This window comes from Archocentrus centrarchus, chromosome 18, assembly GCF_007364275.1.
Source record: "Archocentrus centrarchus isolate MPI-CPG fArcCen1 chromosome 18, fArcCen1, whole genome shotgun sequence".
In the NCBI taxonomy this organism is placed as follows: domain Eukaryota; kingdom Metazoa; phylum Chordata; class Actinopteri; order Cichliformes; family Cichlidae; genus Archocentrus; species Archocentrus centrarchus.
The window spans coordinates 16,505,905-16,532,400 of record NC_044363.1 but is presented as its reverse complement, the minus strand read 5'-3'; the positions used below and the strand labels follow the sequence as shown (position 1 = coordinate 16,532,400).

The following is a 26,496-nucleotide window of genomic DNA, read 5'->3' as shown; positions in this document are numbered from 1 at the left end:
AAATTTCAAGGAAATACATCACTTTCTCTTTTCCATTTTGATGAAAAGACCGGCTTCTCACGGGGTGGGGGTGGGGGGGGTTATACCACATGTGTCAGACTCAAGGCCCACAGGCCCACGATCTAATTTGATGATTTCATATAGCAAGTATGAAATTAATAGCGCACCCACCACTTATACTACAAATCCCCAATTTACAAGTTCACTAAATAATTTAACTTTTTTATTTATGTTAAGTCTAGTTTTTATTATTCATATTTTCAGTTATTTGGTTTTAGTAATTAAGTGTAATAATCCCCTTTTCTTGTCATCGTCTACTTTTCCTTGATTGCAATATCACACAAAAAACAAAAGAGGGCGCTGTGGGAGTGTTTAAGCCCAAAGCTGTCCGTGTTCCTTCACTCGGTACAGCGGACGGTAAAAAGTGAAGGTTAAATTTAGTAACCAAGTGTGGTCCCATTTTCGGCTAAACCAAGAAAAATGATACCAGAAACTGTGAAGCATCTCAACGGTTGCCTTGTCACTCACCCGTTCTGTTTGTTCTTGAAGTGAATTTATTTAAAAAAGAAAAAAGAAAATTGCAGCATTGCAAATCAGATTGACTTAAAATATCTGTGTAACAGAGTAAAGAGTGAAACAACATTATTAGATGGAACTTTGAATTTCGGCGCAGCTTGATTTCAGTTGCACTAATAATTCAGTTAAAAAAGTACCATATGGATAATGTTTATTTATTATTTATTCACTATCTTATTAAATTCTGTTTGTGACGCTCCATTATAAGTCAAAGGGAGTGGCTGCAGGGTGAGCTTTCTCAGCTGGGGGAAGTCTTTGCAATATTATTGAAATGCTACAGCCTGCAGTTTACAGCAAACAGCAGTTCGGGACTTTTTTTTCCTTAGCCTTTCCTTTTGTTGCGTGTGAGTCTCCCAAGCATTGTATAAGCGAAAAATCTAGATCGCACTTTCTCCCCTCTTTAATGCGCTGAGCATGTGCGTACATTTCTGCAGTTAATATTTGAGTATTCTCAATGACAAGCGCAAACTTTTATTTTAATTAGGCACATATTTAGTTAGCTGAAAATGATTAACCTACCATAAAACATCAAAGGTTACATCGCAGTTGCGCCTGGGTGGGGTAACGGGTTTCCATTGTTTATTCATTTAAGTTACCACTGGGGGGAAAATGGAAAGTTTGAGAGGGGCGAGAGGGACTGTAGTGCTCTTGTTAGGTGAGAGGGGGAGGAGGAGCGGGAGGTGGTCCTGCGTGGGACTGCCGGGCCGAAGGAGGAGAACGGAGAGGGGAAAAAATGCAGCTCGGACATTCCCGGCGAGAAATACAGCGAGTGTGGAAGTGGAAGGGAAGAGAGGAGATCTGCTTCTTACGCGCTGAAATCGTACAGTATTAAAGCAAAGCTTTAAAGGGGAAACGAACATATGAAATAAAGGAGTTACAGCTTGGTTATTTTAACTGAGAGGTGGAGAAAGTTTTGCGGAGAATGCGTAGAGGAAGCGAATCCAGGAAAGGAGCTGAGGACTATGTAGGAATTCCTGACTGAAGTCATGGTAAGTCCCTTTTTTTATGTTTGACTGGAAAAAGTTGCTGTTGCTGCTCAGGCTTAAACCGTGTGTCACAAAACACTTCAAAACTCCTTCATTGTCACAAAGTGTTTGTGTACTAATTTCATTTTCATGTCCATGGATATAAATGTCTAGATCCAGCCTATTTTACTATATCAAGGTATGGCTTGTTGATATATGCATTAAAAAACACACACACACACACAGGATTACACGTGTGCATTTAAAACAAGCAAAAAAATAAAAAAAAAGTGGGATCACTTATTCACATCTGACAAAGGTTTGCACTTGATCTGAAAAGAAGTTTAGTCAGCAGTTACAACTCTCAGCTTATAGCTTGCAAAGATCCCAATGGCTCTAAATTATAACATGATTTACGATGTATGATTTTTGTGGTTGGCTTGCGGAGGGAGTAAGGAACTGCCTCTAACGTGAAAAGAGTCCTCTGCTGTCCATCTCCACCCACTTATCGTCTGATCAGTGACATACAGAGGCAGAGAGACTGGGAGATGGCAAACACATGCAAATATGTCTGATGTTATGTTAAATCAAGAGGATACCAAATTAACACAGAGAGACTCTGACTGTATTTCAACTCCTGTGAGTTGGGTGGAACAGTTTGGCGGGGGGGAGGAAAAGAAAAAGCAGAAAGAAAGGGAGAGCTGTAGAGGGGAGGAAGGGAATAAAAGAGGAGGGTAGGGTTACTTTTTTTTCTCTTATTTTTAGGAGACTTGGAGTGCAGCGGCAGTGGTTTTGGTGATGCTGCATTTTCCACATTGGACCTGGGAGAAAAAGCTGGAGAGAGGGAAAAAGGAGGGAGGAAGAGAAAAGGGGAACAAGGGATGGCATGGACCTCAGGGAAGGAAGAACATGTGCTGTGCAGTTTCATCCTCCTCAATCCCCAGTTGGGACAGTTTAAAATGGAAAACAGTAACAGATGTATGCAGAAGAACAGTCACAGTGAAGCATTAAGTGGAGAGAAATCAAACTTTTTCCCATAGCAACAGCCTCATAGAGTTTGTGTAACAGTTACCAAACAACACACCCAAATGTTTGAGGAAAAACTTCACACAGGTGAATTGATAGTGCACATGCTCTCACTGCACTCATTATTATTTACTCCTTGCTAGTACTGCTCAGTTGGTACTAGGATGCCCAAAGGGTGCCAATAAATATCCCACACACAATTACCCCAGCAGCAGCAGCCTGAACCACTGATGTAAAGCGGGATGAAGCCATGGTTTTTCATGGTGTTTACACCAAATTCTGACCCTACCATCGGAAAGTTGCACTAGAAATTGAGACTTGTTAGACATTTTGGTAATCTTCTCTAGTCCAATGTTTGTGAGTCCATGTGAACTGTAGCCTCAGTTTCCTGTTCTAAGCCAACAGGCGTGGCACCCGGTGTGGTCTTCTGCTGCTGTAGGCCATCTGGTTCAAGCTCTTCTGCATACGCTGCATACAGAGGTTGGAACAATTGGTCATTTGAGCTACTGTTTCAGTTCAAAGCATTTTGGCCATTCTCCTCTCACCTCTGACATCAACAAGGCTTCTTTTTTTGCCAGCGAACAGCTGGATATTTTCTCTTTTTCAGACCATTCTCTGTAAACCTTAGAGTAAATCAGCAGTTTGTGAAACACTCAGACAGCCCGCTTGACATCAACAATGATGCCACATTCAAAGTCACTTATATCCTCTTTCTTCCCCATTCTGATGTTCGGTTTAAACTTCAGCAGGTCATTTTGGCCATGTCATGTCTACATGCCTAAATGCACTGATGTGCTGCCATGTGATTGGCTGATTAGATATTTAGATTGACCAGACTGGTCAGTGAGTGTACATTCTCATTCAGGGACATCCATAGCTTTTAACAAACACAAGTACATAGGTGTTAAAATGAATCAGCAAACACAAAAGGAACATTTTTTGATTTTTAGACTATTGGGATGTACTAGTCCTTGAGTTTGGCAAGACAATCATAAAAAAAAAAGTATGTGGTATTATGAAAGTTATAGCAAACCATTTTCTGTTTGTTTAAACATGCTTGGAGGGCCAGTGAGGTGGCGATAACAGCACTAGAATGAGCCAGACAGGACAGAATCATGCTGTCAGTCACAGCAAACAAAGTTTCCTGTGATTGTTCAGAGTCTCTGACACGTAGAGTGCATACAGACCAACGATGGCTACTTTTCAGCTCAGCAGTTTGCTGGTTGGGGCATTTTCAACTAAGATAACACTTCTCTGAAACTCTGCAGTTTTCTTGTACTAAGCATTTCAGCTACTTCCAGCTCACCATTTGTTTTTTGTTTTTGTTTTTTTTGTTTTTTTATTAGACCTACAGCCACACCAGAATGCTCCAATAAACCTACTGCATGCTTTCTGCATCAAAGGACACACAAACTTTTAACTAGCTGGTAACCAAATGGCGCATGCAGTTCCATTTGAAAGAAATAAGCAAGGCAGAAAACAAAAGAGGGAAACAAGTGCTTGTGTTAGTTAATTTTTTTGAACAATTTTATTATTTCTCAAATTGTCCATGATTAATATAATAGTTGCCTGGAATAGCTCTGATACATTTTTGGGATGTCACAGTAACAGAAATATGCTTTTACTAAAGCATCTATCTGTAACTTAGCTATCGTTATCTCACCATGAGTTTATGTTACATCATTAATCCACTTAAAATGCAATTTTGCAGGCGGGCGATGCTGATATCAATGTACTCCATGACCTTAATGTGCTTCTTCTTGAGCCACTCATTTGCTGCCTTGGTGGTATGTTCAGGGTCATTGTCATGCCGGAAGACCCATCCATGACCCAGCTCCAGTGGTCTGGGTGACAGACGGAGGTTCTCATCTATTCTGGTTTTAATCAGACCACAGCACTTTCTCCTAAGCCTTTTCTGAATCACTTAGATAAGATGGGCCTGTACATGTACCTTCTCGAGCAGGGGGACCTTGCAGACACTGCAAAACTGGAATGGTTGCAATGGAAGAAACTGGTTCTGTGGACACGTGTGCTTTATACATTTAATGAGTTGAGATCAGGAGTATCTGTAATTGATCAACTGATTAATTGATTGATTGTAATCTGTGTGCCACACGGGTACTCAGCCAAAATTCTCTCTGGGTTCTAGGGAATCAAATATTAATGTTACTCAGTGACATGCAAATCAATTTATAATGTTCATGTAATGTGTTTTTCTGTATTTTTGGTTGATATTCTGTCTCTCCATTAAAACAAAACTACCATAAAAATTATAGATAGTTCATTTCTTTGTAAGTGAGCAAACTTAAATTGAGCAGGGGATCAAATAATTACTTCCCCCATTGTGTTGGCATCTTATATGCTGATAGTCCAGTGCAGTTAACAAAGCTGGCATCAGCTGATAATGTTGTTTCACTTATACATGAGTACGTCTCTAAATAATGGGCTCATTTGTTAATGTGCACTTCAGGAAATTCAGAAACAAAAGAGGGCTAATTACTTTTCTGTTCATATTTTAGTTCAATGAGTGGTCAGCTGTGACTGCCAGCAGAGAGAGCTGGGGTCATAGTTCAGCAAACTTTGAGCGAACCCTGGCTCCTCACTCAACAGACGTCTGCAGATTTGTCAAAGTGCAACACATATACAAACACGAGGAGAGGAATAAAAAGCAGTTTTTCCACGGCAGTGTGAATATGCTGTTAATCTATTAATTTGGCGATTGTCCAATAATAATAAATATAAAAATCATTTGTATTTTTGATTGTTTAAGTTGTAATTAATACATTGAAAAATGTCCGGACTCTCTTCGGCACTTAAATAGTGTAAAACAATCCGTAAGAAATCCCTGGAAGTTGAATGACCTACAGTGGGTCAGCTCAGATCTGGCTGTACAGGCTGATTTAAGAACGCAAACCAATGTTGGGCCTCTCCCCATTTTTTCCCTCTTCATCCTCGTTTGTCTGTCTGCCTCATTTCCCTTGCTGTCATCGTCTTTCTCATTTTTTTCCTAATCATGTCACTTTCTATCACTCCTCCATTAACCAAACCCCTCTATTCTATCGCTCTTCCTCTTTCTCTCTCTGTCCTTCATGTACATCTGGTTTCTATCATGGTTGCTGCTGCTCTTGTTTGCCATCGATCTCTCCCACCGGTCAGGCTCCTCTTTCTTTCCTCCTTTTCCTCTTTCTGTCTGAACCCCCCACTCACTGCAAATCTGTCTGGTCTTCTCAATGTCTTTCTTTCAGGCTGTTTCTCAGCTCACTCAGCTACTTGCTTCAAAACCACTTCTCAAGCTTTTTTTTTTTTTTCCTCTCAGGCTTATTTTTTGAGTTCTCACTCGTTTTTCTAGACCCCTTCCTGCATATCTCTATTGTTCTCTCTTTGCCAGTCATTGGTTTGGAAGACAAGTAGACATACAGGAGAGAAAGACGGGAAGTCTAACTAAAGAATGACATACCCCAATTTTTTACTGTGTCCACTTTTGTTACACAAACATGAGGATACGGATGTGCATAGAAAAGTCTGTCCTACCACGAAAACGCACACACACCTTTATAAATGACTTTAACCACTCCAGACTGCGAATAAAAGAACAAAGTGAGGAAAATGTCACCTAACACTTTGTGAGCTGTAGTTTAAAGGACCGGGCAGTTGTGTTTGCAGTTCCTGCCCATCTAACAAGAAGAATCAGCAGATGAAAGCTGGAGGCATTAAGGCAAGTGAAAGCCTGCTGAACCAACACAAAACCAACTTGTATTTAGCAAAAGAACAAAAGCTCACTGACCACTAACTAACCACTTTTTCAGTCCTCCATTTTTTTTTACAGCTCTGCATAAGTTATGTTGCAATACTTAAATTATTAAGACTCAATCTTTTTCAGTACTCTTACCTATAGTTCCTATTTTCAATATTATTGTTACATATACTCACCATCCACATTATTAGAAACATTTGTTTAAGCTCTTTAATGCAAATACCTAATTAGCCAATCAAATGGCAGTAACTAAGCATTTGGGCATATAGACATGGTCAAGAGAACATGTTGAAGTTCAATCCAAGTGTCATAATGAAGGAAAAGGGTGATGTAAGTGACATGTTCTGAATATTTCTAATTTTTCCACACAACCATCTCTAGGGGTTTTCGAGAATGGTCCAAAAAAGAGAAAATATCCAATGTGCAGCAGTTCGGACAAGGGTCATAGGAGAATGGTCAGATTGCTTTGAACTAATAGGAAGAAAAAGCACTCATCACAACCAATGTATGCAGTAGAGCATCTCTGAACAGCAGCAGAAGACCATAGATAACACAAATATTGGTGGATATTTCAAAATCGTTTTTTTTAAACCCATCCCTGAAAATCTGGTATTCATCGAGCTCTACAATGCATAGTCATTGATAAATCATGAAAAACACTGACTCTCAACAGTACTTCTGCACATACAGTATATGTTTGAATGGCATGCACAAATGATGATAATGGATTCTCACATTGAAGGTGACATATGAGTATCCTGCAACATATGTGTTTTAATATGGGAGTAGAGGCCAATCTTTGAGCGACAAGCCCAAGATACTGCAGATACTGCACACATGGAAGATGGATGCTACTGTGTTGTTGGAGTTGACCTTCCTTCTTGATCTTTTGATCTTTAAGATGTTTAGATCTGTTCTTTTTAAATGCCTGAACCCTCTCATAGCAGGTGTTATGCCAAGTTGCATATTCTTGTGCAATTAACTCTGAGCCATCAGGTTAGATTCAGCATGCCTTCAGGTTTTGCTTTAAGGTGTCTTTGTATCTTAGCCTTGGTCTTCCAACTGTTCTCTTCCCATTTCTCAAGTGGCTAAAGAAAAGTGCTTTTTAGACTGCTGTCTTCCATTCTGACGAGGTGACCAGCCCAACAAAGCTGCCTTGAAGATTGGCTTTTCTATGCTTTCCAGGGATATCACAGCATTCCAGGACCTGCCTCTTGTTACCACACATTGATCTCCAACAGCATTGTTGGAACTGTTCCGGAAGTTTAATGTGACAAAGAGAAGTTGTCCAGTTTTCTCATCCATACAAAAGCATTGTTAGAATCACTGCTTTGTACATGTTAACTTTAGTGTGCAGTCTGATGTCATGCTCATCCCACAGTCTCCATCTTAACATCCCAAAGGAACTTTGCTTTAGCTATATGCTGTGTTATCTTATGATCACTGGTTGATGAGTTGGACATAATGCTGCCTAGATATCAGAATTTCTCAACAGACTTGTGAGTTGCATGGTTGTTAGTAATAACTGGATCTGTGTGAGTTTTATTTGGTACATATGATACATAACCTCAATCCTCTTTATGCTGATTGTTAAACAAGCCACCATCTATACAAAACTGTATATACATGTCCTTTTCCATTTGATGAAAGCCATCCCAAAGCATAAAAGAGAATTTGGTCATAACCTGTGTATGATTAGTTTTCTAAAGGACATTGACTATTGTGCCCATGGGATCTGTTAGAAATCTTGCATTATATAAAATAAGCCCTTTATTTCAAAGGTAGTGCCTAACTGAATTACATTTGAAGTCCCTCAAAGCAGAGGCATCCAGTTTAACATGAATGTCTCCTTTTGTCTTGGATTCCAGCAAGAAATTTGATTTACAGATTGTGTCCTTGTTGCTTTGCTTTGTGTGCATGAAAAGAAGAGTCATTAACTGAGTTAGATCTTTTAAGGTTAAAAAAGAAAAAAAGAAAAAGGAGTTAGAAGTTAACCTGACCCTTTACCAGAAAACACTCATCATTACCATGATGTTACTGGAAAATAAGCAATATTGTGGGTTCTTTTGTTTTTGTTTTTCAGTTTAGTGGAAAAGCAGTGCCACTCTTTTCCTTCCTCTATTAGACATCATTTCCAGTGTACATTTTTAATAATTTTGCTTCCAGACAGAAATTCCAATCCGTGGATGTTAACAGTGGTATATCCTGTTGAAAGCTGTCTGCTCAGGCCTGTGAACACAAAGAGATTCAATCCAGTAGAAAAAAGGAGGAAAGGTTGCTGGTGGTATACAATTGTACATGCCACATTCAGACTAAATATTATTGTATGACAGGTATCAAAAAGTGAGCTGTAGTGAATTCAGGTTGTTCACTAGCTAAATACCAGTAAAACAAAAAATAAGTATGCTCACAAGTTTGTTTTGTTTTGTTTTTTGTTTGTTTTTTAATAAAGAGTATGAGTGGTACATTGCACAGTGTGATCGATTCACCTGCCAGAAGCTCCCAAAGGCCTCTACTGCACCAGATGGACTGAAATTGCTAAGTTGCTCCCATTTGTATCTTTTAGAGAGTGCTGAAACTACAGAAGCTTTGCAAAGAAAGGACTAAGCACACTTATTACTTAATGTTTACAGTGAGTATAATGATAGATAAATGTTTGTGTCTTTCACAAAACACACCAAAATGAATTAGAGCATCAGAGATTTCCAGCAGCCATGTTTTAGTTTTTGCTTTAATTTAGTGTTGTGTTGAAATGACTCAAGACTAGTGGTATGTTTTAAAAGGGCTTTAGTCTAAGAGGAAGTTCCTGCTGGCTTGCCTTGCAGTTCCCTTGAACCTCCTGCTATGCTTTTGCTAGACTCAATATGTTCCATCCGTGAGCCAGAAGGCTTTTTTACTACTACTACACCTACTAACATGTTCTGTGACAGACCAAAGTCCACAGCTGACCATAGTAATGCACTCCCTCCCTAATTATACAGCTTAATACAGATTATTTTAGCAGTAACAATACTGTAATTTAATCATTTATTATTTATCATATTTAGCATTTATTATTATTTTATAATTTTTGTTTATTTTAACACTGACTCTCTTCATATCTTCAAATCATGAATCAAAACGTACCTGTTCCAAACTGCATACTCGCTTTAGTTCTTTTGGTCATTTTAGTTTCTTGTTTGAGCTTTTTGTGGTCATACCGGCATGGAAATGGGCAGCAACAATATTCAGGTAGGCTGCTGTGTTTACATAATGCACAATTAATACCAAGTGTGGCAAGAAAATACTCCCCACACTATTATACCACCACCACCACCACTAGCCTGAACCATTTTACCAACCAGGAATGATCCATGCTTTCATGTTGTTTACACCAAATGTTGCAGTAGAAATCAAGCCTCAATAGGTCAGGAAACATTTTTCAAATCTTCTATTGTCTAAATTTTGCCTCTGTGAACTGTAGCCTCAGTTTCCTGCTGTTAGCTGATAGCCAATATGGTCTTCTGTTGCTGTTCAGAGATGCTCTTCTGCATACCTTTTTTTTTTCTCTCTCTCTCTCTTGCTCTCAGCGGAGATGGACGTATTTTTTTCTCTCCCTAATCTTCCTTATCTGTTTCTGCACAGCAAAGGAACAGACCAAGAAAATTCAGATGATTGGATTTTTCGCCATTGAGAGGTGCCAGAAAGACTAAAGGCTGTCAACAAATTAATCAGTACAGCCTGTACCAAAACAATTGTAGAATCTGAAATTTGGCTCCCTGGCTCCCTGGCGGCCTTGGATTGCTGGTTATCTCATTTTTCTCCTGGATGTTTTGTAAACAGATGCTGTCCCGTCTTCTGACCTGTGATATCCCTAGCCCAAGCTGCTGATGAACATTCTACCTCTTATCAGGAACTGTTAGCTGAGGGAGGGGGGTTGAGTCAGTCCACAGTAACCCAGCCCAACTCTGCTGGTATCCATCCACCCCTTCCCCTCCCCACCCTACTGCTCCCATGCTATATGCTATATGTGCTTACTATGCAGAGGTTTTTCAGCCTCATACTGTCCCCCCATTATGGGGCAAAATATGAGATATCCTATTGTTTCGCTTTGTTTCCCTCTTCTTAACAGTAGTGCCTGTGATGGCAGCAAGGCCGCAGAACACTTAGCTCTTTTGTCTCTGTTTTGGATGGGTGTTCTGAAACGCTCGTTATATGTTTGACATGTAACAACAATTTGGCCCTAAATTGACTCTAAATTCTAAATTTATGTACAGCACTTTGGTCAACTGTTGCTGTGTTAAATGTGCTATATAAATAAACATGACTTGAATTGACTTGACATACCTTGGTTATAACAAGTGGTTATTTGAGTTACTGTCGCCTTCTAATCAGCCTGGCGATTCTCCCATTCCCTCTGGCATCAACAAGGCATTTTTACCCCAAGAACAGCCGTTGTGCAGATATTTTGTCTTTTTTTAACCGATTTCTTGAGATGGTTGTGTGGGAAAGTTTGCAGTTTCTGAAATACTCAGACCATATTCAGAGTCACTTAAATCACCCTTTTTTCCCCCATTCTGATACTTGGTTTGAGCTTTAGAAAGTTGTCTTGACCATATTTATATGCCTAAATTCACTGAGTTACTGCCGATTTGATTTTTGGCTGATTTGATATTTGCATTAAAAAATTAACTGTGTTTTGAAAAAGTAAAGCCAGTGCAGCCTTGCAGGCAGCCTGCCTGCATTTTTTTCTGCTGGCCAGTTGCATAAAGAAGCCCGATTATAAATACTTCTAGGGCAAAATAGCACTTGGCTCACTTTATCTATCTGTGCGACACAATATACATTTTATAAATTATGGTACCCATTATTATCAAACAGCAGGATAAAACAGGATATAACTGAGGGTGGGCGTACCTCCTGAATAACAGGGCTCCATGGTGTAGTGGTTAACATATTCGTTCCCTGGTTTGAGGTTGGTAGGGGACATAAACTCAGGGAGTCACAAGCTAGTATACTCTTAGTACTGGTCCAAAGCCCAGATAAATGGGAGTGCAGTGTCAGGAAGGGCATCTGGTGTAAAATCTGTGCCAAATCAAACATGCAGATCCATTTGCTGTGGCGGTCCCCTGGGAAATAAGGGAGCAGCCAAAACTATTGTATAAGCTTGCAGCATTCCTAATTTTAACAGCCACATGCACCCCTCAATTGTCATATCCAGTTTCAAAACACCAAAATGTATGACATCACGGTTTAAATCCATGTTTATGTACAGTCTTTGTCTGCAGATTGTGGGGACGGCTGCTTTCTGGTTTTCAGAGTTGTGTTTTTCATGACTCCCTGCAGGGGCTAAAATGAGCTTTCTAGCCAAGAGACCAGTTAGGAAACATAACCTAACATCTGCCCTGAGTGACCCTAAATAACCTCTACAGAGCAGTACTCCACCCAGTTATACTGTTAATTAGTTGTGACCGTTTTACTTGTGCTTTGTTTTTGATTTTCAACATTCCAGAAGTAGCGTACAGAAATCATATTCCACACCATTTCTTTCCTGTTTTCAATCAATAACATGACCCCTTTTTTCCAGACTTGGGTCAAAAACGGTTGCAACAAAGACATGACATTTATTTTAATCTTTCTTAAACTGATTACACTATTTGGTCTGATTACACATTTCAGTCAAAAGTTGTGCAACATGTTAAAGAAAAACTCCAATTCATTTCAAATGCTGTCCTCCTTGTACGACTCATTCTATCCTTTGTGGTTAACCTCAGCTCTCTTGTGCACACAAAAACAAACCAAAAAAAAAATATATATATATATATTACTGAAATACAGTTCAACCTAGGTCTTCTTCCATAAAACCCCCCACAGCACCAGCACCTCATTCCTTCCTGGCTCTCTCTTGCTATCCACTCCTCTCTTTTTCCGTACACTCTGTTCTCCCCTTCCCTGTCCTTTTTTTCCCCCACTTATTGCTTTTTGTCTATTCGTTTGCTTTTTTGTAGATATTCAGCAGGGTATGCAAGGCTGTTGAAGAGAATCCAGATGTAATTGTTGTCAGATGACATTCAGAGAGTTGGCTGGAGGTGAAACAAAGAAAGTTGGGTTTAAAAAAATTAGAGATGAGGTAAAAGAGGAAAAAAAAGGAAGAGAAGCAGCTGGAGGATCCGGGAGGAAATGTTAAAGCAGAAAGAAAGAAAAAGAGAAGTTGGAAAAGACAGGGAAAAAAGTTGCAGGTTACCATGCCAACAAAAATAAACACTGCATGTGTTGTGTGCTCTGTGCTGTCACCCTCCACCTCACTGGCCTGTCCAGTGTTATGATGTGTTTGTGTGTGAGTGTGCATGCAGCTAGCATACTGGAGTGAATTCTCTCTTGCTTTGGAGGGTTCTTACATTTACTGGGGCTTGGAGGAAATGCTTGACGCTCTCAAAGCCATACAGCAGGAAGCTCAAAGTCAGCCATGTGGGTATATTTATATGTATGTGTGGGTGTCAGCAAAAACCAAGACAAGCTGGCTGTTATACACAAACAGACATTGCAGTTGATTCAGTGTCCGGTTATGGCTTAACCCTTTCTTAACCTCTTTATCTTTCTCAGGGTTCGGAGGCAATGGAGGACTGTGTGCAGGGGGCGCTCTCATCACTTTATCCTCCTTTTGAGAGTACAGCCCCACCCCTCCTCTCCCAGGTAGGCCTCACAAGCACGCACACCTTTATCCCAGTGCGCATCTTTACAGAAATATACAAGGACCATGTAGGGAAGGTAATGTAATTTAATGTAAAAGCCCAGTTGCAAAAAAAATTGAGACACTGTATAAAATGTAAATACAGAGTGGAGTGATTTGCAAATCCCAGAAACACATATTTTACTCACAATGTTTAAACCGAGAGATTTTACTAATTTGTGAAAAAAAATATTGGCTCATTTTGAATCTGATGGCAGGGACACTCACTTCTAGAATTATGTTGCTCAGTGCAACACGGTGGTGCAGTGGTTAGCACTGTTGCCTCACAGCAAGAAGGACCTTGGTTTGAATCCACTTTGGCTGTGTTAGCCCTGCAAGAGGCTGTCCACCTGCCTTTTCGACCAGCTAGGAGTTGGAGACGGCACCTACTGGCCCTCAACTATGGGCCTGAAAACTGCTAATAATGTTCATTTAATGGACTGATAACATTCGAAGTGGGTGGGCTGGTGACCTGTCTAGGGTGTACCCTGCCTCTCGCACTATGATAGCTGGGATAGGCTGCAGCCTCCATGCAACCCTGAAAAGGATAAGCAGAAGAAAATGAATGGATGCTCCTCAGTGTAGAATTGTAAACATTTTGAATGTCTCAACATCTGCAGTACATAACATCATCACAGGATTCCAGAAATCTGAAAAAAAAAATCTCTGTGCAAGGAGCAAGTCTGAAAATCGATACTGGATGCTTGTGATCTTTGGGCCTTCAGGCAGCACTGCATTAAAAACACATATGATTCTGTCATATAAATCATTGCATGGGCTCAAGAACACTTCCAGTCTGTATTTGAACACAGTTCACCATACCGAGTTCTATCATGCAAAGAAGAAGCAAATGCTGCCATCTTTTCTCGGCCAAAGCTTAAAACGGACCGAGGCAAAGTGAAAACTGTTCTGTGATCAGATGAATTGATATTTGGAACTCTTTTTTTTTTTAAAACACTGATCCCCGTCATCCTCTGGACTACAGAGGAGAGAAACTATCTTGCTTGTTATCAGCGCTTATCTCTGATGGTATGAGGTTTCAGCAGCTGCTCTCCTTGGTTTCCAGACATTTAGGGACTGTTGATAAAAGAAGAAGGGATGCTATGCAGTGATGTATATGCCAGCCTGTCCTCAGAGTGAAAACGTAGGTATTGGTCGTTTCTGCAGGCACGAATTACGACCAATATTTACGTTTTGGAAGGGGGAAAAGCGACATCTAGTGGTCGTAGATGAAAGTGCGTTTAAATAATGTTCGCTTTTGTCCGGCAGACCCCAAAAGTAGATGTAGGTATCGATTTTGTCACATTCGTTATTCATGTACGAAAGTCATTATTTTGCCATGGAATAGTTTGACATGACAGCCTGGGACGAACCATCAACCTTCTGACTGATAAATTACTATTCTATCCTCCGAGCCATGGCAACATTACCCAAGGACATGTCCATACGACACGCGAAGCCGGAGGTAGGCGCGGTCATTTGGAAACGTAAATATAGGTCGTATTTCGGGGCCCTGCAGAAATGACGGATGCTTACGTTTTGATTGGAGGACATGTTGGTATATGCCCCTGTCCCAACTTTTTTGACATGTGTTGCTGACATGAAATTCAAAAGGATTTCATATTTTTCATAAAATGAAACATTTCTCAGTTCAGTTGTGAATCAAATATGGGTTTATGAGATTTGCAAAACATATCATTTTAACTCATATTTTACACAGTGTCCCAACATTTTGACTATTAGGTTTGTATAGATAATGTGGACTTTCCATCCAGTTCTCATTCCCAGAGAGTCAAATACTTCTGTTTGATCAAGGCTGCTGGCATCGCACACACACACACGGTGTCCTTTCTCTGTGGTGCCATGAAGTACCAGGTTTATGGCAATAGTAAGATGAGTCTCATTTTCAACCCAATCCATATGGTCCTTTTTAAGGGACCCGTTAGGCCAGTGGTTCTCAAACTTTTTCCATCATGCCCTACATCGCCGAATGAAATCTTTTTAGTGGAGAATTTTGCTAGTCGCTATACTAACATACCTGCTAACGTATGCTAACATTATTTCCTTGTTCTGCCGTAAGAATTAGCCTTTGGTGGCTAAATCTAAACAAGTAGTCTTTGGCGCCAAAACCTTACAGAAGAATTTTTATTACCTGAACTGTATGAACTTAAAGTAATTAAAGTAAAAAAGAAAATTAAAATAAAAAGGTACGAAAAAGGAAACCAATCACCTTAAGTGAAAGAAAGTGAAAACACAAAGCCCCCAAAGGGTACAAAAACTGCAGTCTCCTGGCTGACATGCTTGTGATTTACTCCATGCCACCCCTCTAATATTGCCACTTAGGACACGTTTTGCATACGTTTGCTGCACCAGAGGCAAGTAACAAAGCAATAGTAATTGACACTCAAGGGTGAGAAAGCAATGGCTTTTCTGAAATATAAGTTGGTGCTAGAAGATAACACAAACAAAATCTAGTCAATTATAACCAAAATCTTTTAGACCAACCAGCAGCTTAATATGACCCTTTTGGACAAAAACAGTTCTGCTTTAAGTCCTAACATTTGATATAGGAAACAGCCAGCTGGGAAAAACTGTTCATTCTCTCAAAGCTACACTTTGAGATTTTTTAAGTTCTAGCACCCCTAACTAACCTTAGCATTACTTTAGCTTTCAGGTCCTTGTTTCCCTAATAGTCTGTATACTAAGGGATGCTTTAACTAAGGCTCAAACCACTGAGAGTTACTATTCATAACAACTTAGTAATTGGTTTGTTCCAAGTTGTCCCACGGTTTCCAATCAATTTCTTTCTTGCAATGGAAAAAAGCTGTTTGATACAAGATACAACAAGAGGGATAAAATTAAGCAGCCTGGGTGATTTTCTTGCTTTAACTACTGATTACATCAGTAGCTGTCTGGGTTGAGGAATTCCTTCCACTTAAGGGGAAATTAAACCCTCCACAAATCCACTGGATACACTAAAAAGCAAATACCTTTTAGTTCATGAGAATATGATATTCTGAGATTGGCTTAATTTTCTAATGATCTAATGCATTTTATACCATTTCTTTCACTCCAGTGTTTTTAATCAATCTTGCATTGATTGTCTAGGTCTTCTCAGTCTTGGAGTCAACCTATCAACATGACAGTCTTCGCTATCTCCTGGACTACTTCGTACCTGCAAAGCACCTCCTGCACAAACTCCAGCAGCATGCCTGTGTGAGTTCTAAACTGTGAACACACTGTGAATGGGAACACACACATAGCTGAATAATTAGAAACAGAATCAGCTGTCATACATCCAAGTAGTGTGAGAAATCTGTCAGCTGCTAGCTTCTTGATTCTATGAAAATGGCCCTTGGGTAATTTTTCATGTGTGTCTGGCAGAAGTAAGTCATTGCAGCAAACAATTAGTCAGTCAAGCTTTAGGTAGGTCAAGTCAAGCTTAAAGTATTTTTGGAAAATCAGAGTCAGATTATTTGAGTCTCAGGACAAAAGGTAAGTCAGTTCAGCCAAATATTAGATTATAGTTCAAGTTGTGAAGGTCGAAATCGAGCTAAATGTCACATTTAGTTTTTATTATAAGGTAAGTTCAAATAAACTGAGCAATATCTTATGTCAAATTTAGTTCTGCAGAAAAGCCCCAACCTTTTAGGTGCAGTAAAGACAGTAAACACAGACATTTCCAGATCTCTTAGACTGAAGTTCTAAAGGGCAGGTAAATGTGAGTAAATAACTTCTATTTACAATCATGCAGAGCAAGCATGCTAAGAAAAAAAATCACATGAAATATTCTGTTGCCTGCTTTTCAATCTCCTCTGTTATCAGAGCTATGTGGCATCTGTGGAGGTTTTAGGCCGTGATGCATGACCTGAGTGCTTAATGTCTCAGTCTCATTTTTAAAATGAAGCATCCAATTGATTAAAGAGTACTTTAAAGGATAGTAAAAGAGTGATGGAACCAATAGCAATGACAACTGAATAAGTGCTGGTAGCGATATTCTTCTGGCAGGATCCACATTGGTCAGATCTTTAATATTTCTCACTAAATTGTTTCAAACCAGTGCAAAATGTGCCTGGTCTTTTATTATATATATGTTTATGATTATTTTGTTAATTATTTTGGGATTTTACGGAGTCAGACTTTAAAATCTTTCCAGTATAAATTAGAGTTGTATGCTCAACAGTCAAGTCCAGGGATTATGCAGAGGGTTCTGCAGTATCTCAGTACCTGGGGACAGGAAGACTCCAGTGCAAAAGGAAGTTTTAAAGCATGTAGAATTTGATACATGTGTGACCCAATACCAGTTGAAAACTATGCTGTGGAGGCTGGAGTCTCCCCGTAAGCTGTTTAGCTGGTCAGTAAAATTAGTCAAAGTGTCTGCTGAAATTTGAGATTTACAAACAAATGAGCTGGTTTTCCTGCCTTGGAACCTCCAAAAGGGAATGAAATGCAGGGAAATATTCCATAAATAAATAAATAGCATTTGTTTTGATGCTTTTAGGCTCCTACATATACCAAAGCTAATGCATAGAAATAGGATGATGGAGGATACACTATCCAAACCTCACAGAAATAAGATGCAGTGTCTATTTAATGTAAATCCCTGATGTTTAACAGAATTCCTTATATTTAGCTTTTTGACACACACACCAAGACAAACAAGTCACAGGTTTTAGCAAAAGCTTGGTAGCTAAGAACTATCTCATATTTCCCTCAGCAGTTTTCCTAGACTTACACACACACACACACACACACACACATACAGTGTTTGTGAGCAAACTGTGTTTTCATTGTCGCTGAGTGGAGCTGCCTGGGATGGGAGTTAGACTGTGAGTCATGACAATAATGCCTTCCATATGTGAGTGTGTTGCTGTGAGAGAAAGACTGAGTAACAGAGAAGCGGTGGGAGTCGAAGGACAGAATGAACATGGCTCTCATTCACTGCGCCCGTGTGTGTGCCCGTCCAAAAAAAGAGAAGATGCTGGAGTTTGCAGGCTACAGTAGACTGATTGAGGAATTTTTGAGTAATGGGAGGTGGGGAAGAAGGCGCAAACACTGGGGCATATTGAGGGAGAAGAAGGAGGAGGGGGTGGGCCAGAGGACATAGAGAGTTACAGAATGTGGACTGGCTCGAAACAGGCAAACTTTTTAAGAGAGGAAAAGCAGCACATGCTTTTTAATGCTAATGTCCACCCTGACAGATATCAGATATTTGCTTCCCCTAAGCTTGCCACAATGAGAAAACAGGCACGAAAAGAGACAGAAGGGAGGCTTAAGGGGAAGAAATTGAATAAAGGACAGAAAGGTAGAAAAAAGGGGAAGATGGAGGAGAGGCTGAGGAAGGAATTTAATTTGATCACGTCTCGTGAGTCTGGAGGGCATAGAGAGAGGAGGGAGCAGCCCTGTGTCAGTCGATTAGACGTGACTGGGAACAGCAGAGAGAGGCTCTGGATGAGTTTTAAACTTCAGTCTTTGAGAAAGGGGATATAGATTAGACACACCACTGATTAAGGTGGGAATAGTACTTGGATTAATGTGTATTACCTAAATAGATCAGTTGATTAATAGTGCAGAGGATACCACAAGAGGCCCACATTCCTCAGCCTGAATTCACAGAGTTCGTGGTTAAATGCTTTTACTATTCATTGCAGGTTTTTCTATATTTAGGTCTGATTGAAATTGATCCTGTCATTCTTACAGAGCTACCTGATGTTTTTTTCCACTCATGAAACAGTGGAACTGTTTTAGCAGGGGCTGCCTGTTGTGAGGAGCTGGTCATCTGTAAGTTTCTGTCTGACTCACACGGACTCTCTGCTAACTAAGCGGTTTTACACTTTAGAACAAACGTCATGTCTGACATTTGTATGTGGCGCTGGCTTTCGGCCAGTTCAGCTTGTGAAAAACGTTGACTCGTGTGGTATCAGTTCTAGAATTTCTGCTCATTTGCATAACTAAGCCAAACACAGCCATGCAGGCAGGCTCCAAATAGCTCATGTGGGTGTGGGTTATGAATGGGAGAGCACAATTGTGCACACACAGGGGACACTAAAGGTTCTAAAAGGCAGTCTGTCCATCACAGAGGTTCAGAGCGATCGCTTGTCCAGCAAAATTGTAATTTTGTGACTGAAAGTTTAATTTTCTGTTTATATGTTTAACACTCTCTCTGGCTCACTGTGTTTTCTTGTCTCAGTCTCAGTACCTGGGTTGCTTGTTCCTTCACTCCGGCTGGCCTCTCTGCCTGGGCGAAAAAGTGGTAGTCCAACTTTCCACTTTGGACTGGAGGCTTCTGCGCAGTAATGACTTCTACCTGCAGGTGGTGCCCTTCTCTACACGTTGCCCAAGGCTGGCACTAAAATGTCTGGCCCCTGGGGGGCGCACTGTTCAGGAGATTTTGGTGCCTGAATCACAGCACCCCCTTGTCTTCACCACTGAGTGGCTTCACATTGTCAACAAAGAGAGAGGTCACAAGAGAGAAGGTAATGAACAGATTCCCTTTAGTTGACCATTAGAAAAGATCATAATATTAAAACTAGGTTTGTAGTGTGCAACCACTAAAGATTGGGAATTGAAACAGGTGTGTTTCTTAAAAAGAGAAGGTTTTTACCAAGGGGTTAGGGGTCAGCAAGATGGGGGTGAGATATATGGATGATGGCAAACGAGAAGATCTTACCAAGAGAACTGAAGAAATGCAACAAAACTTGTTTTACTCATTGCTGATGTTGGTGTCTTTTTTTTTTCCATTTACTTCATGCTTTTTCTCATGAACCTATTCCTTTCTCGTCTTTACACAGTTGGAGGAGGACTTGACACCTGTCTGGTCAGTACATGTGATGGTGTGGTTAGACTTCCATGGAAGGAGGTAGTCTACCCAAAATTTATCCACGACCCCTCTGAGGAACTGGGCCTAATGTCAAACCGCCTGCCTAGCGAGGGGGGTAGTAGCCTCGGAGGTTGGGGTGGCTCATCCTCTGGGGAATTAGACTCCTGGTCCTGGGATGAAGAAGAAGATGAGGATTTGCCACCGGATGGTTTGGACTCTGACTGTGTACTCCCACGACGAAGGCGCAGTGAAGATGGCCTTGGGCGGACATCGAGGCAATCTCAGTTCGACGGAGATTATGTCGAGCTTTTGGAACCCAGAGGAGGTCCTGATGGAGGGGTTGATCCAAGGCAGAGGTACCAAGAGATGCATGGGATCTGTAAAACCAAGACTTTACCTCTATGCAGGAGAGGTAAGGCCATCAAGCTTCGCAAAGGAAAGGCCTGGGGATATGGGAGAACAGAAAGGTCAGGAAGCTTTCGTTCTATCCTTGGCATCAAAGGAGATGCTGTAACTGCCAAGGGTGATGCATTACCGCCACGGCCTCCACCAGGGGTTGCTGAACCTGACCGAGGGAGGCGATCTTACTCCTCCTCAGTCCATGACTCTGATGACGGAGATAAAATAAACAGAGAGTCTGAAGGACTAGAAAGCCTTTGTTTCGATGGCCCGTTCAAGGAGAGGAGACCTGGAGTGGGCAGGGAGAGAGATAGCAATGGTCAAACACAGCTATGCAAAGACGAGCCCAAAAGTAAAGACTCCAAGAGCAATATCAGCTTTGACACAAGTGAAATCCATGAATTAGCAAACCACAAAGATGGACATGTTGTAGAGGGCCACTCTGATCATGGATCTCATTCAGACTCTGTTTTTGAGGATACTGATAAACCACCGAGCGGAGACAGTGATGCTACTACCCCAACATCAGTTGCAAGACAGAGACCATTCACTGCTGCTTCAAAAAGTGGTGAGATTACTAACACTGGGTCTAAAAAGAAGAGTTTATCAAACCCAAAACTCACAGACGAAAGGGATGAAGGAAAGCTGGAGGACAGAGTGTGCCCAAGAGGAAAAGAAGTTAAAACAGCAGGATTCAGAGCACCACGGTACTGAAACATTGTACTCTTTCATCTTATTTGTGTTCTTTTTTTCACACTTTCTTATGAAAGTATAGCCTGATAACACTTGGGTGCAACTTATTCAACGGGGTACTAGCTTTTTGAGCATTCACCCTGAAAGAAACATGACGTCCTAAAGAGTTTGTAAGAGTAGCTCTTAACTTTATGCTGTACCTCATTAAGACTCTCCTCTGCTTTGTGTTTAGGAGGAAAAGGAAGGGAAAGGGGGCCAAAGGGAAAGCTAAATCTGGGGGTCGTGTAAAAGAGAAGGGCTCGAAAATGCAGGGTAAAACTCCTCAACCAAGCCCCACCTCATGCACTGCTTCAATCAAGCTGCCAATCACCGAGGAGAGCCAGTCGGAGCAAGCAGAACAGGCTGACCAGTCTGACGGTGTGTCTTCTTCAACTAACAAGGCGACAGAGAACGCAGTGAAAAGCAGCGCAGGTCTGAAAAAAAAAATGTTTGCACGTGAACATTAAATCATACATGCTTAAATATCCTCAGGCTAATTTGTATATTTTTCCTTTCTCTCCACAGAAGCTGAATCATCTTTGCCTGTGTGTAATGGACAGTCAAGCACATCATTTTTTAACCACTCTAATGAGGAGGCTGCATCACCTGACAAACAGAATGGTGTTACATCAAAAAAGCCTGCCCTGCTGAGGGAACTGAATGCAGCCCTTCTCCAGTCAGGGAAGCTCAAGATGACAGGCAAGCTTCTTTAGGGCCTTCAGTAGTTTAGAGATGCAATTTATCAAGGTCAGCTCAGGACATTTTCACAAGGGGCCCTTTTAATGTGCGCACTGGACATTTCTAGACATTACTTGACAAATGTGCCTGTCTAAATGCAAACCACTGATTAAGCTGGAACATATATCCAACAGTCTTTAACATTCAGAGGTCCAAGTCATCACCGGAGATGACCCCCAACTCCAACCCTAACCTGAAGTCTTGGAGAAAAGCAAAAGACTTTTTGATGAATGATCATATTTTTCTCCCCTAAACACTCATTACTGCTTAACAGCCTGTGACATCTCCTATGGCACTGAATGTAGCTATGCAGTTAATTTAGTTAGTGTAGTTAGTGCAGGTAATAGGTTGGAGTATTCCCAGCAAGTGAGTAGTCTTCTGATTGCCATCTGCACATCCTACCTAGGCAGCCCCCAAAACCAGTTGTATCTCCAGTAATAAGAAAGCTTCCTAATCAGATTATCTATTTTTTGACACTTATACGAAAACACAGATTTGAACCATGTCCTCACCCAATTCTTCCACATTATCTGGGTGTTATTCATGAAAGGGTTTTTAATGAAACCTTTCTGGTTACTTTTGTAGATTTTGACGTTTTTTTCTGTTTTGTTTTGTTTTTTCCAGTCCTATAGTTGGCCAATAGCGCTTTACCAAGTGGCATCTGTTTAAAATCATGCATTATTCAGTATCAAAAGAAATGCTCTGGTTTTTCTGATACTAAAAAAGAACCAATATATTTTCAAAGCCTACAATAGGTATCAATAAGACTAACAATCTTACATCATATTGAAAACAAAAAGCAAATGGCCTTGTGTGCTTGTAGCTTCAACGTATTAAGAGTGTCCTCTTGGCTCTCCCACTCCATGCTTAACTCAATACTTACTGACCACAGGTACAGTGGACAGGCTGGGGCGGGCTCTGGTTTTCACAGAGATGGACGCATCAGAAGAGGGTTTCTCTGAGGAGGAGACGGCCCATGTCTTGGCCTGCTACCACACAATCACTCAGTAAGTGTGTGTGTGTTCTTCCTTTGATTGTTTATTTTAGTCATCCCATAAGGATATGTTTCTAGATATCACCAGAGAATTATGGCTTTTAAATACAGGGGATATTGCCAATAAATGTTGTCCTCAGTGCTCTGATTCCACTGATTCTCTGAATGAATGTTTTAAAATCTTTAACTGGCTTTTTTCCCCTCTCATTTTTATATTTAGGCTTGTGCGGTTTGTTTCTTGTTATACCATCGAGACCAAGCGTGTTTAGCAAAAAAGTGCTTCATAATTATGTTTGACTTGACTCACTTTTTTTTTTTTTTACTTTTCCAAATACAGCATAAGGTGGTGTGAGGGAAACAGTGTGTGCCAGAAAACTGAGGAAAAACATAAACTGATTCAAAGTCAGTTTAGCGAACATATCTGAGCTTGCCAGTATACCTAGCGCAATAACTGCTCATCAGTAACGAGTACTGAACAAAAGTTTCACAACGGCTTTGCGTCAAAATTATGTGACTGTCTGCAAATGAGCCAAGAACTGATGTTTTATCTTTATCATTTTGTGAAAATGTCTAAATTACAGATGATGAAAATGGCTAATATCAGCTTAAAACAAAACACCTCATTTAACATCATTATCTACCCTCAACAGGCCTGCAGCCAAAGAAAAGGGTTTAACTGTGTTAATGGACAGCAGACGTGCTCCACCCTCCGCTCTGTTAGCTTCTGCACTTAAATTGTTCCAGGTGAGACAGCAAAAGAATGCCGTTTAACCATAAGTGATAAATATTTGCTTGTGTGCTTTAATTAGGCTGCAGATGTGGTAGTAGCTCGAGCACATGTGTTTTTGCGTTTGTGCCAGGTGTTGGTCCCCGGCGGTCTTGGATCTGTTCTGGTTTTGGTGGAAGAGCAGCAGGAGTCCCTTTCTCAGACCCTGGAAGGAGCAGAGGTGACCTCATACAAATCACATGTGCCATCACAGTGTCGAGTGTATTGTTAAGTTCTTTGTGGCTAGGTTTCTTTTCTTTTCTTTTACTTGTAAGTCTGGTTGGTAAAACACCCACAGTGAGCTTATAAAAGCATGTCAAAAGCTCAGTGATAAATGGTGCGAGAAAACATTAGCAGAAAGCAGGTTCCTGTAATTCTTTTGCCTATTATAATGTCAACAGGAAAAAAGTGTTCATATAGGAAATGCAAATTGTGCAGGCGGAAATAACATTTTATAAATCGGGCTTTGTTCCTGTTCCTTGCTGCAATGTGATCAGTGTCAGATGTGCTTAAGCTGGAGTGCACATTCACATTGTGCTTGAATCTGTTTAACCCAATTTCCATATGTTTGGAACATCTACAGCTTTCAGATAACTCAGTTTTACCACTAACTCAGCATATTGCTTTGCGCCGATCACCACCGATCTTTCTGACACGCAGGCACAAGGAAACTGCCCGTGCCATGTGGTTTGTATTTTGAGCGGGCGATGTTAAAACTTTGCATGTTAAAGAAGATCCAGCGCAGAAGATGTTAACACTGTAGTAAAATTACTGCAGGATGTTGCTTCTTAGCAACTGGTTATGTACCTGCTCAAAAATGATGAGTTCAAAGTTTCCTTTTTTTTTTATTTTTCAAGTTCTCATAATCTCTAGCCATAATTGCAAAACAGTGTCAGCTTTGTTAGGTGTATATAATAATAGACAGTACCTAAAAGATGGATGTGGACTCTGTGACTTCACCCAGTGATAACTCTTGAAGCCCTGAGCTTGGCATTAGTGCCATTTTTGGCTGTAATGAAGTGAAAAAGTAATTGCCCCCCTTGTCAAATCATGAATTAACAGTGATTAACTAATTAATTTAAACAGATCCTGTATGACAAACTAAAGTAGGCTAAAAGATCCCGAAAAGCAGTGCATCATGCCACGATATAAAGAAACAGCTGAGAAACAAAGTCAATGACATCTATCAGTCTGGGAAGGGTTACAAAGCCATTTCTAAGGCTTTGTGACTCCAGTGAACCACAGTGAGAGCCACACATGGAGAAAACTTGGAACAGGTCGGTTGGTCGGACCACCAAAATTATTCCAACGACTCATCCAGGAAGTCACAAAAGAACCAAGAACAACATCTAAAGAACTGCAGGCCTCACTTGCCTCAGTTAAGGTCAGAGTTCATGATTCAATAATAAGAAAGAGAGAGTTCCAAGGAGAAAACCACTGCTGACCGAAAAGGACACAAAGATTCGTCTCACATTTGCCAAAAACATCCCCAAGGCTTTTTGGAAAATATTCTGTGGACTGACGAGACAAAAGTGGAAATTTTTGGAAGGTTTGAGTCCCATTACATCTGGCATAAAACTAACACAGCATGTCATAAAGAAAACATCAGACCAACAGTCAAACATGGTGGTGGTAGTGTGATGGTCTGGAGCTGCTTCAGGACCTGAACGACTTGCCATAATTGATGGAACCATGAATTCTGCTCTCTACCAGAAAATCTTGAAGGAGAATGTCCGTCCATCAGTTCATGACCTGAAGCTCAAGAGCACTTTAAAATAAAATTGGAGGGACCTAGTCAAAGTCCGGACTTAAACCAGACTGAGATGTTTTGGCATGAACATTAGGCCGTTTGTGCTGGAAAACTCTTCAAATGGCAAAATTAAAACAATTCTGCGAAGAAGACTTTCACAGCGATGTCAAAGACTCATTGCCAGTTATCACTAATGCTTGATTACAACCAGTTATGAAGTTTAGAGGGCATTTAGTTTTTCACAGCACTGTACATGTTTGAATCACAGAGACATGGATACCTGCTAGTAATGCTAAAAACAAATAAATTAGAAAAAGTTCACTCACCTAAACTGGAGCGCAGGCTTCTTTGTGGTGGCAACAACCACAATAAATGCAGTTGGGAGGTTAAGTTCAGTGATTTGTATTAACAGACGAGACACTTGGCAGAGATAGCCTAGTCGACATCAACCTCTCACTCAAAGTGGCCACATCCTTGATAATGCAAAACTTTAAGCCTTAATACAGTTTAAGTGGGTGAGCTAAGAAGAAAACAAAAAGTTGTCATGAAGGAAATTAAGGATTTGCAAAACAACTTTTCAATAGTTTTAAAACCCTGGACTCCAGGATTTAGCTTGATCTCATTTATTATCTTTTTTTTTTCTCTTTTTTCCCCCAATTTTCTAAAAGCTTTTATTAACATACAATTATCATTTCCTCTGACCCTTAATCTTTTATTTTGTGCATTTAATTTCTCCTCATCGCTTCTGTCCAGGTCCACATAGTGCGAGGAACAGGGGTTCTTCAGCAATACATAGACAAGCAACAGCTACCCAAAGAAGTGGATGGAGACTTTATCCACTGCCACTCAGAGTGGCTGTCCTTCAGACTGGTGAGGAGCTCTATCTTGTCTGTTGGATAAAAAAAAAAAACTATCCTTGAACTTTTCTCATTTCTTTTACCCTAGGACATGTGATACAACTTTCATACCTCCATTCAGTGGTACAGAATGGAGGTATGAAGATTTTTTTTTAGACCTCTATGTACACTTCATCACGAAGAAATTGGGGAAAGTGATCTCTTGTGCTACAGTACAGTCAACACAAGGGAGAACAGTGATTGGAGACTGTGGAACAACTAAAATTACATTGTAACTGTGTGCAATTGACTTGCAGTTTCATTGCATTTTGAAAAGGTTGCTTTGAAGACAAGGACCAGGTCTTCAGTCACTGGCTTGAGTTTTCAAAGGGACTTTAGTGACAAATAGATGGAGAGAGTCTGCTATCAGT

General features: G+C 40.5%; 1 protein-coding gene across 1 annotated transcript in view; it reads left to right on the top strand.

Moving 5' to 3' along the window:
* Nucleotides 1-1,281: 1,281 nt before the first annotated feature.
* Nucleotides 1,282-26,496, top strand: part of arhgef40 (Rho guanine nucleotide exchange factor (GEF) 40) — a 53,534-nt gene continuing 28,319 nt past the window's right edge. The window contains exons 1-11 of the mRNA XM_030754015.1: nucleotides 1,282-1,565; nucleotides 12,904-12,993; nucleotides 16,139-16,246; nucleotides 19,221-19,506; nucleotides 19,822-20,956; nucleotides 21,175-21,413; nucleotides 21,507-21,680; nucleotides 22,612-22,726; nucleotides 23,364-23,457; nucleotides 23,574-23,660; nucleotides 25,983-26,099. Of these exons, the coding sequence (XP_030609875.1) occupies nucleotides 1,563-1,565; nucleotides 12,904-12,993; nucleotides 16,139-16,246; nucleotides 19,221-19,506; nucleotides 19,822-20,956; nucleotides 21,175-21,413; nucleotides 21,507-21,680; nucleotides 22,612-22,726; nucleotides 23,364-23,457; nucleotides 23,574-23,660; nucleotides 25,983-26,099 (2,448 nt within the window). The 5' untranslated portion in view covers nucleotides 1,282-1,562. The remainder of the gene's footprint in view (nucleotides 1,566-12,903; nucleotides 12,994-16,138; nucleotides 16,247-19,220; nucleotides 19,507-19,821; nucleotides 20,957-21,174; nucleotides 21,414-21,506; nucleotides 21,681-22,611; nucleotides 22,727-23,363; nucleotides 23,458-23,573; nucleotides 23,661-25,982; nucleotides 26,100-26,496) is intronic.